The 12147-nt window shown below is 33.5% G+C and overlaps 1 protein-coding gene across 6 annotated transcripts in view; it reads right to left on the bottom strand.

The window, feature by feature from the left end:
- Positions 1-693: 693 nt before the first annotated feature.
- The window catches only part of MARK1 (microtubule affinity regulating kinase 1), a 149804-nt gene continuing 138350 nt past the window's right edge, over positions 694-12147 (bottom strand). For 2 of the 6 annotated variants that reach the window (XM_074222706.1, XM_074222709.1), the window contains 2 exons: positions 6200-6244; positions 694-3647 (listed from right to left, as the gene is read on the bottom strand). In XM_074222706.1, the coding sequence (XP_074078807.1) occupies positions 3293-3647; positions 6200-6244 (400 nt within the window). In that variant the 3' untranslated portion in view covers positions 694-3292. The remainder of the gene's footprint in view (positions 3648-6199; positions 6245-12147) is intronic. The other 4 variants (XM_074222704.1, XM_074222705.1, XM_074222707.1 and 1 more) reach the window with 3 other exon arrangements.

Here is a 12147-nt window from a genome sequence, read left to right as displayed (position 1 = left end):
CTTGGAATGACATGTGCATTTTTTTCTTTCTAGCTTCCTGTTACACAAGTAGTCATGGAAGTAAATACTTCACAAATGGCAGTGTATATACCCTAAGGGTGACTGTGGGGGATTAACTCTCAGTTTTTGATTAAGGGTAGTGATTGGGGAAAGGTTTCTTGTAGAAGGTGGCACTTGAACCAAAGTATGAAGGAAATCAGCGATCTGAGGAGGGTGTATATATATTCTAGACCTGGGAGATGGCCAGTGAAATGGTAATGGAACTGGGAGAGTTCTGGATATACTGTAGACCAATATGGCTGGATCTCAGAATACTTTGAGGGTGGAGGGGAGTTTTTTGTTACAAGACTGGAAAGGCAGGAAGAGCTAGGTTGTAAAGACATTTAAAGTCTTTTTTTGGGGGGGGGGTTAGGTTTTCTTGCAAGGCAAATGGGGTTAAGTGGCTTGCCTAAGGCCACACAGCTAGGTAATTATTAAGTGTCTGAGACCAGATTTGAACCCAGGTACTCCTGACTCCAAGGCTGGTGCTTTATCCACTACGCCACCTAGCCTCCCCTAAGACATTTAAAGTCTTAATGAGAGATGGATACTTGGCCTTACTCAGACCTAGAAAGTGTTAATTTTACAGTGGAAAAAACATAGTATTTGAAGCGAAAAGACCTAGATTTGGATCTCAGCTTTGCCACTGTTAACTTCTGTAACCCTGGTCGTTAACATTTTAGTTTTGTTTTCCTCACCTGTGAAATGAGGGGATTGGACTAGATAAGTTTTAAATTTATCATCCTATTAGAGAGCTATAATTAGGCTGCAATAATAAACATCCATCTTGTGACAATCCAAAGGGAAGAGTAGAATAGCATGGACACACATTCTAATGAGCAAGTTGGACCTCCTGCTTCATCAGGAGTGTAATATGGAAGGTGGAACCCAGCAAAGGCTGTTTAACATCCCTTATTAAAGGGAGGAAGGTTTTCCTGATTCCTTAGTGGCCCATTATGCATTTTTTTGGTATTAACTAAAACTTGTCAGATATTTAGTATCCTTAGTTACCCTGAAGGCTTTAAGGGAAAGCAGAACTTCCCCCTAAGTTCCTAGGGGAAGCTAGGCCTTGGAAAATGAGCCAGATTCCAGACACTTGTTTCCTCCCACTCCCATCACTGTACTTTCTGTTCCTCTGTCTGATTAAAGGACCAGGGCCCAGCTGACATCTGAGTAACACCGGATTTTTCATAACAACTGAAAAGAAAGTGAGACAAACAAAACCAATATAAAAATTTCATTTTTAGCACATGTGCACATTTTGAATATTTACAGGGCCTCAACTACACATCAATGCTCTAAGGCTGGAATGATTTTACAAAGATTTCTTCTGGACTTATTTGGACTGGTATCTCTAGGGTCTTGCACAGTGTTTGATTGTAAATATTTTTAAGTATGAGTGGAATCAGCCCTTCCCCATTCCCCTTCCTCCAACACACAAGCCAATTTTGGAAGAAATTAAATAGATTCGTTACCATGTATTACACATTTCTACAGCAAAGAGTTAATTCACATTCTGATAAAGAGCAAAAGACAAGTGCTTTATTATGAGAACTGTTCAAGTAAATTTTCAGAGTGCACCAGTGAAAGTGAATAAAGATGACTTGCATCGCTTTTGCTGAATGAACACTGGGTTAAAAGGGGCTACAGTTCTTTTCCCAAACACCACCCTTTGCTAAGGCAAAAATACATGTCCATTTCAGAACAGAACTTTTACAGAAGAAAGCTACATCACAGTACAGGACAGCAGGGAGAATCCACCTTAGGACACCATCATGGAATCACCTACACTCACAGCTTTCTAATGCAGGATAGGGTTACAGAATTATTGATCACAGCTTTATTATTCTTCAAATTTATAATTTTGAATGAACTTTCTATTTCACTAGCATGTGCAGATGGGGCTCATACTTTGATACTTCAGTAATTAATTACAACATTAAGTAACATTGCACAGTCAACCTTCCAAGGTTAAGTACAAAATAACAAATATTAAAATGTACCAGTACTAGTGGTTTTACATAGTTTATATCACTATTTATGAAGGAAAAAATAGGTAAAATGCCCAATTACAAAGCTGCACATTACAAGTATAATGATGTGGAATAAATACAAGGAATTGGGTAAAATATTAAACACAAACATGGGAACAAATTGTACACCATATAAGCATAAATCAATGATCTACTGTTATAAACAATGCTCAAAAGTCTCTTAGGTAATTTCATGTATCTTGGTGGCTGGGAATGGTGGACGATGAATAGAGAAGAACAGGTGTCAAACTTTCCAAACGCCAGTTTATTCCTGAGGTGGCATTATTTCTTAACTGATGAACTGTTCAACACTTCAAAAATGAGTTTGTGCTATGAAACAGTACCGATATTTATTACATTTCCACAAACTGATATTTTCAGTATTCTGAAGGCAGCGACCCTAACTCATATGGTACATAGTGATAGTCAAAGGGGAGATTTATTATTCTTGGTTTTCCTGCTACATTTATCTGTGGGCCAGAAGAAAACACTTCAAAGTTCAGAAGAAATCTGATCTAAGTTTAATTTTTTTTCTTCAGCACCTCTTAGTCCAAGGCAAAGCTACAACTTGTTTTTAATTTATTTCTTTAAATTCTAAGTGCCAACACTGTAAACATTAAAAAAAAATTTAAACTAACCCTTGCTCAATAACAAGAATAAGAGCAAAGATAAGCAGGTACAACATTGGGTACAACAAAAGCTGACTCATCAAGTGCTGATTTAAATGTATATTTGATGTCTAAATTATTTTAAAAAAAGTTCATGCTACAATTGTAAAGACTATTTTGTGCACTTTTAATTCTGGACACAATTTTCAAAACTGCATGATGGAGGTAAGAATTTAAAAAACTTACCAAAATGTAAATAACAATTTCAACTCAAAGCATCAAACATATATTTCGGTGCAGAAATCTAGACAACTATACAAGATTTTTTTAAAGCAATTATCTTTTTTTTATTATACAATTCTATGAACATAAAATGAACAGAATACTCAATTTACTTACCTGTACATGTGAACATAACATTTTTAGCTACAGTTATTTAATATAATTCATACTAACTTTAATTTTACAGTTCATAACTATGTATAACCTTATTGCAATAAGGGCAATTCTATAGGGGGAGTTTCACAGGCCAATCACATTAGGCATTATAAGTACATTCACAAATCGTAGATCATGAATACATCTTCCCTGATCCTGTAAATTTACTTTTCTTTATAGTTTAAGCTCATTTGCAATTTTGGATGCAATGTTCTTAAATGCAATAGAAGTTCCAGATATTCTTTTGAAGCGAACCCCATTAAGTGACAAGCGAGGCAACTTGCAGACTTCCATCTCCCACTGAACCAGACTATCTTGTCTGGCATCTCCGTGTACACAGAAAAGCAAAAACTTCTCTTTTTGTTCGTAATCACAATTATTTGCGTCTAACACTTTTCGGATCTCTCTCATCATATCATTTGGGTCCATAGAACTAGTGGTCTTCATACTCCAAGTGAACCGCAAAGAACGTGGCTTAGAATCTTTACTATCCTCTTTTTCTCTTTCCTTTGGTTCCCCAGAAGCATTTCTGTGAGGGGAAAAAGATGAAAGAAAAAGCCCATCCAACAATGAAATTAATAAACACAAAAATATGTTTCCACATTTAATAAAACTGCACAACAGATGACATAAAGCTAACTACTGACTAGTTAATATAAACTATAAAGACACAGTTACCTGAGTCTAATATTTCTGTAGTGGCTTAAATTAATATCTGAAAGTTTCTTAAAATAAATGTTCATTACCAAACAATGAGTAAATGAGATACTATTCTTAAATGTTAATAATCAAAAACTGGAAGTGAAGCAGATACTTATTTCATTTCCTTCTCCATTTTCTCATGTGTACATACACAGATAGATATAAATGTGTATTATACCTATGTGAATGTAAAATTCATGAATTATGAATTTTACACATACATAAAATGGGGAGGAAGAATATTCTGTATATATGAAATTGATTTTAGAAGGGGCATTATATTTTTCTTCTCTCCAATTAATATTTTGTTTTGTTTAGAGGAAGGAGGGAAGATGGAACCTGGTGGGTAATCTTAGTGTAAAGGGGCAAATAGATGAAGGCCAAAGTAAAAGAGTCTTGGACTATAATCATCTCTTTGAATCTTGAAATATGATATTTGTCTCCTAGAAACAACATAAAACCAGAAGATATATTTCAGACCACAGAAAGGTTCCAAGAAAATTTTTATATATTTTTTGTAATGTACAGAAAAAGGCAATTGTACTAATGAACAATAAAATATCAAAATGCAGCTGTTGGGATATTAACTTTTCAATCATTCTCATACTTCAAGAACAGTTTGAGGAAAAACATTTCATATTTTAATAACATATACTAAAATTCTTCATACTTCAAGTATCTAATCATATTTCAAGACCTCAGAGCTACTAATGCTCTGTCAATTTTGTAAGTTGGATGAAAATAAGGGAAAAATAAAATGTAGATAATTATTCAAAGAATGTTAAATAATCATGGAAGCTGAATTTTTCAGTCCTCTATTACTTATCTTGAACCTGTACTATGTACAATAATCCAAATTTGATATTTTCAAGAACAAATTTTAACCTTACAGTTAGTGGGTAGCTAGTCAAGCAAACTACTACAATCAATATTATTGTTACTACTCTCATTTTTCAAGTAGAGACTGAGGCTACAATATTAAAAGACTTGCCCCCGGTCACACAGTTCATCAGCTCAGGGTTGGGACACAAAGCCAGCCTTTTCTCTGTTCTGCACCACTTCTAAGGAAGTGAAATCATAGGTTTTTGCAGCACAGAAATACAAATATTTAAATTATAATAAATTCTTTCTCTAAAATAGCATCTAAAATAATATTTTTGTTTTTCTAATGGAAGCATCATTCAGAGTAAAAAAAAGGAAAACTTTCAATTATTTGAAAAAGATATGATACATATGCATTTTGTACACTCTGTGTCACTACATCATCATTATTAAAAACCATCAAGTAAACAGGAGCAATTCCTGGCAAAATAGGTTATTTTTGGAGGTGATGGTGGTGGTGGTGGGGTAGGGTGAACTTAATTGTGTAGAGGGGCTGAAAACCAAATTGCTCCATGTTTATTTAATAAGCTAAACAAGGCAAACAGATTTCTCTCTATCTCCCCCCCCCCCCCACAGGCAGAAGTATCTAAAAAGCATACAGAAGAAGGAAAACACAGTAGAAGGGCATTTTTAACTTCAGTAACTAAAATATAAAACTAGTATACTTTTTAAAGAAGGTCTATTTTGAAGGCAATGCTTAAAAAAGCATGTTCAAAACTCTGGCTTTTGCTTCTAGTAATCACTTTAAATGTAGTAAAAATCCAAGGTGAGTGTTCAGCTGTTCAAATACAGCTTGATATCAAGCTACTTGTTAAGGGTTTAAGATTTATAATTTCCAATCCTGAACACTTCCTACTTGCAACATTAAAAATATGATGTAATATACTTATTCCTTAATTCTCCCATGAGCATAATAGTTGTATAAATATTGACAAAATTTATATACTTCTATGATTAATAAAAATGATATAAAGGTCTCAAATATCCCATCAAAATTTTATATGCTTGTGGGTCTTTGAGCCAAAGCCTTCTGGCAAGCTGAACATCCATCTGGAAGTGATGACTAACATTATAGCTTCTTAGATATTTGCTCATCTCAGATGTTTGGATGTTCTAAATTCTACACTCTATTTTATGACATATTAATTTTAATTATATTATTTTTAACATAAGAAAAACAATGAGTTTCATAAGAATCTAATGAGTTACTGAGAACATTCTAGAATACAGAAATACTGCTTCTTTATAAAGTATACACTTTAAGATACTGTTTGGAAAATACAATTAACTATACAATTTTTATTTTCAGAGCCATAGATTTCTAGAGGATAAAGAAAATCCCTCCCAAACAAACTTTTAAATTTACAAAATAAAATCCAGCCCATTGATTTTTTTAAAAGTCAATTTTATGAGCTTCTAACAAATATTTCAGAAATCACGTTTTCATACACAGGGCCCTGGCAGCGAAGTATTTATTAATTAATAGTGGCTCCTCACCTTGAGGTGTCGGTTCTGCCACTGGCTTCACCTTCACTTGGATCCCTCAAAACAAAGTTAAGGTGGAGATTTAATGATAAAGGTGAAAAATAAATCCAGAAAACCTACATCTAAAATGATGTTAAAATAACTTTTTGTTGAAAAAACTTTTAGTATTACACTTGTTCATCATTATCAACCTGATATTAGGTTTCAGTTTTATTTCTTCATAACCATCAACAACTAACATTTATTGAGCGCCTACTGATTATTTATCACTAATGAAAGTTGTTACAGTAAAACCAGTTCATTTATATTATTTTCCAATTGCCCAACCAAGATATATGGTAAAAAAGATTAGATTGTTTAAGATTAGATTAGAATGTTTTTAAAATTAATAGCCACACGACAAAATTTAAATGCAATTCTAGTAGTCGCTCAATTTAAATTTGTAAATTGTTTCACAATGATTGAATTATCTTTTAAGCCAGAGAAGCTTTTTATGCATATATATACACACACCTCAATATACCAAATATTAATATTTTAAATGTTTAATAATTAAATTTAATTACTTAAAATTAAATATTAAATATTTAAAATTAATAGTGAATTTATTAGAATTTCACTCAAAATGTAATACATATATTTTAAATTACTTGATCTGATAGAAATATATAGCAAATAGGTAATAAATAAGCATGTCATAAGTTGGATTCTTTCTAATATAACAGAACCTTATATACCTTAAACTTATTTCACTCATAGGTGTATATGTACATGCATGCTTATGTGTAGGGACAAGTGTGCCTATGTATTTAAGATAACATACTTATTTGCTTAGTGTCTAATTAAGTTTTTACCTATAAATTCACCCTGGAAAAGTATATTAGGTAAAACCAAAGAAACCTTTCTTTTGAATTTACTATGAAAACCCTAATAAAATCTTAAGTAATTTGATGACTGTCAAAAACAATGAGAAAAAGCTGTATGGAAAGTGATTATTAATAAGTTTTAATCAATCATTGATGTCGTGGGATTACATTAATTGGTCCAAATGAAACTCTGAATTTCATGTTCAGTTAAGGAATTTTGCCTTACTATGAAAAATGTATTGTTATGATACATAGAAGTCTGTACACCATTTTGGTTTATGGGTAAGGTTGATTTACCATTCATAAAGAAGCATTAGTCTAATGGGAAGAAGAACTGAATTTTTGTTCACAATTCTAGTTTTGTACAATAACTGTTATTTTATAAGTTTAGAGATAAGACAGTAGAGCATGTTTCAAACCCTACTCTCTCATTCATGGTTATTCAAAATAGCAGTGGACATAATGCAAAGTTTCCCATGTTACTATTGTTTTAATTGGTTGCTATTAGAAGTAAGAGTTGAGAGATATCATATTAAATGTCAGCTTTGAGTAGTCACAATATGCAGGGAAGGTGGCTAGGGAGACACTTGACTTATTAGTTACACATGGGAATTGAGGGAAGAGAGCCCAGATGCCAGAATACTGAGCACAACATCACTTTAAGGATTTTTATTTTGTTTGCTGATGTGAACGTAGATGATAAATGAACTTATTAGTTCATTATTAATCACACTTAACTGTATTCAATTAAATTTCTAGAAAAATTCACTAGCTGTCATATTGTCAACAATTATGTTATAATCTAGAATTAAATATATCTGTTAAAGTTTTTTGAGAGAGCCATTCCATTAACTGCTTTGAGTAAAAGTAAACCTTTAACCTGGAGTTTAAGACTATTTTCTTTTGTATTGACATGATACCACAGACTAGAGCAATCCTTAAAAGATCATATATTTGCAGATAGTTATTAAGATAGTCTTTCTCTTTTGCCTTCCTAGGTTTAATTATTCAAACTTCTATAGCTTTTTCCTCAGAAATTTTATTTTTCACTTAGTGATACTTTGTAACTTTAACATTTTTGTTCTCAAAGATTGCAACAAGTTCCCTTGTTTTCAAGTGGTACTAAAAATTGGCCCTGGCAAATTGAATATGCCTTATTTCTAATGCTGGTCCTACAGAAGTTTGTAGGGGGATGAATTTCTTCAGATTTGAAGGATAATAAAGAAAAGAAGTCTACAGGAACAAGAGAGATAAGAAGAGAGCCAAGGGACTGTCAAGGACTGGAAATATGAGAATAAAATTGCCCACACAGAATTACAGGGCTGTAAAATATGTACACTATGAGTTTGTCTAAGTCCTACTAATGCCAACAATTAGTATGCCATGTGAATGTTCTTAAATACCTCAAATGTGAAAGATCAATGACTTGTTCTCATTCTGTGGGTGACTCAGGATTATTAGAGATTCTAGTCCTGCACTAAAGCCAATGTTTCAGAATCACTTCTACCACAGAACAACCCAAAGTTGCAACTTCAAACCAACAGAAGGTTATACAAAAGATACACAGAACATTAGATGGCACTATATTTACTGTTAATTGACTATAAACATGCAAATGTTTCTACAGAAGCAAAATACAGCTTTAATGATTCTTCTTCAACAAGATCTCTTCCAGGCAAATGCTAAAATTTTATATGACTTTTGATAGATGCTACACAGATAACACTAACAAGCCAGAAAACTCTTTGATTATTAATATCATATAAGGAATAAAATAGGGAGACATAGGCTTAACAAAGGTGTTTACTACTGACATAAAAATTAAAGTACAAAGAATACAAGTACAAATTAAAGTACAAAGAATAGGGTAAGGAGGAAAAGAGGTATTACATCTAGAATCTAGATAGTAAGCTTCTATTTGTGGATGATATTATGGTTATTTCATCAAGTCTCAGAATACGGAAGAGTTTCCTAAATGAGATTCATAATAATACAAAATAATTCAGCCTAATCCAATCATAGAAGGAAAAAAATATAAGTGGATGAAGAATCCCTGTTTAGACTATAAAATGTAGTTGGATGGAAAGCAAAAATAGAGCTGGTCCACTATGATATATATTTTAGCTGTGTAAACCATCTTATGCAATATAATTTGAAGAGGGAGAAAATACTAACAGCTTGGAAGATATCAAGAAAGACTTGCTAGTGAAGATGAAACTTGAGTTTAATCTAAGCTAAGGAAAGAGAAGAGGACAAGCATGGAAGATGGGCTTTGTAGAGGTGGGAGACAGGATGACAAACTGGGGAAGGAGCAAGGGAGCCAATTTGGCTGGGAGAAACATTGAGTAAAGGGAGTTGAGAGGAAATAAACCAGGAAAAGTAAGCTGGAGTTGTATTACTATATCAAGCTGTTGGGCCTGCTTTTAATCTGCTATTGAAGATACTTGATTAGGCTTAGAAGTTTTATTTTGGCAGTTGGGAAGAGTACAAATTAGAAGAGGGAGAGTTCATAAACAAGGAATCCTATTAAAAGGCTACTGAAATAGTTTAGGAGAAAGGGGAGGAAATGTGAAGCTGCAGAGTGTTCTTAAAGACCAGGTCAGGTATGCAAGAAATGCTATGGAGAGAGAACTGATAAAGTGGATAGTTACTATATATTTATTTTGATATTGTCTCTCTTGTAGGTTTCATTGTGTCTTTAGTGAATTACACTAATTCCTTTCCAAGTTGGTAGTTATAAATTTTAAAAGTCTATCTTCTAACTTGAAGTATTTAAGAGTTTGGGGACCAGATAATTACTTTTTTTTTTTGCAAGGAAAATGGGGGTAAGTGGCTTGCCCAAGGCCACACGGCTAGGTAATTATTAAGTGTCTGAGGCCGGATTTGAACCCAGGTACTCCTGACTCCAGGGCTGGTGTTTATCTACTGCGCCACCTAGCTGCCCCCAAGCTAATTACTTTTAATTTATCATTTTAAAAGAATGAAAATCAGTCTCTATAGAAGACTGAATCAACCCCCAAAACCTATAATACCTACTGAAGTGCTTTTAAAACTTAAATTCATTTTACTATTTACTAAGAAATAACTTAAATCCTTTAAGAAATATTATTAAAAGGAAAAACACAGAGAATTTTAAAAGTCTATAAAGACTCCCTCATTTGAAAGATGAGGAAAATTAGGACCAGAAAGATCATGTCATATGCTAAAAGTCATGTAAATAATCAGTGGCAGATACATGCAAGTCTCCAGACTCCAATTATTCTTTGCTGCGTGATAAAATCTTTGTCATATAAAAGAAATGTAAGAAAAATGTGTTGTACAGCGTTTAGTGTAAAATCAAGAGTCAAGTTTGTTTTGTTTACTTTTTCTATAGTTTCAAACTGCCCTTCTTATTTAGACTCTTGCCTGAAAAATTTCATATAATTTATATTTAACATTCTGTGTACAAATATTGCTTCTTTTTTTTTTTTTAGGTTTTTGCAAGGTAAATGGGGTTAAGTGGCTTGCCCAAGGCCACACAGCTAGGTAATTAATTAAGTGCCTGAGACCGAATTTGAACCCAGGTACTCCTGACTCCAAGGCTGGTGCTTTATCCACTATGCCACCTAGCCGCCTACTAAATGTTGCTGCTTAAGAAAAGAAGGTAAACTCCTTAAGAGGAGTGGTTGGTTTGGTTTTTTTTTTTGGTCTATTTTATACTCTTAACACAATGCCTGGCACAGAGTGGATAAGGATAAATAAGGAAATTATTGGAGATGGGGGGGGGGAGAGGGGGAGGGGGGGAGAGAGAGAGGGGGGGAGAGAGAGAGAGAGAGAGAGAGAGAGAGAGAGAGAGACTGATTCTTTTTTTACCTTCAAAGAGATATCATTTGGGGATGAAATCTTATAAATTTAGAGATAAGACAATAGAGCATGTTTCAAACCCTACTCTCTCATCCATGGTTATTCAAAATAGCAGTAGACATAATGTAGAGTTTCCCATGACTTACTGTCATAACTATATGACTACAGGCACTTTTATTCTCACTCCACATGCTGACTATGGTCTACTGAATGCTCAGACATTACTTTTTGATTTCTTTACTCATTCATTAGACCCAGCCATGGGTAATAGTGGGATGGAATGCTGAATGACTCACTGGCATACTGACTCTCAGTCCTTTTATATTGCACTGGATATGACTCTAGAATTTTTAAAAGGTCAGAGTTGGCAGGGACAGTGAAGATCCCTCAGTTGGATGCCTTCGTTTTACGGATCAGTAGGCTGGTATAAAAAAAGGTCATAGAAGAATACTGACATAGGCCATAAAAAATTTCCAAAATCAGATCAAGGTCAAGGAATGCAATGATCCCTCTGGGCTTCCTTCCTTATATAGTTCTTTGATAGGCTTCCTTCCTTATATAGTTCTTTGATAGATCTTTGATGACTTCTTATACCATTCATTCAAAGTTGCTCTTCATGTGCTGGCATGTGTCAAGGGAGGAAGGAGTAGAGGAGGGTCAAAAACGGCCAGATACAAGACACCACTGAGTCCTCTAATTTCTTACGACTATTCCCATAATTATTTTTGAAAAGCATGAGTCCAAATTTAAGCATGCCTCTAAAGTAAATGGAATGAATATGAATACCCTGTGCTTGATATAAGGAAATTAATTATGGGGGAGGGAGGTGGACATAGGGAGGGAAAGCTATCAGTTCCAATTTTCCTAAACAAAATTTAAAAGTATAAAGGTTCTACAATCATCCCCCAAAAGCTTTTCTAAAACATAAAGTGAGGAGCTAAATTAGGTTAATTAAAATTTAATGTTGATATAGCTAGCACATTAGTTTTGGATAAAAAAAGTTTATGACTCAGTGGTTATATTCTGTGGTGCTATATGTACATTTATAGTACACTGTGGCCCCATTTATAATTAAAATGCTCAATAGTTTCTCCATTTTATAGGGAAAAAACATAATTTTTACTATTTTAAATGGACTATAGAGGTTTTTAGTCACTATGTCTACTTTTATGATGAATTTTTATTGTGCCTATAATTTATTTGATACCTATTACAGAATTTTTATCCACAAAAGATAGAAGAGAAAGTACA

This window comes from Macrotis lagotis, chromosome 2 (genome assembly GCF_037893015.1).
Source record: "Macrotis lagotis isolate mMagLag1 chromosome 2, bilby.v1.9.chrom.fasta, whole genome shotgun sequence".
Taxonomy (NCBI): domain Eukaryota; kingdom Metazoa; phylum Chordata; class Mammalia; order Peramelemorphia; family Peramelidae; genus Macrotis; species Macrotis lagotis.
This window is presented reverse-complemented; position numbering and strand designations above follow the sequence as displayed.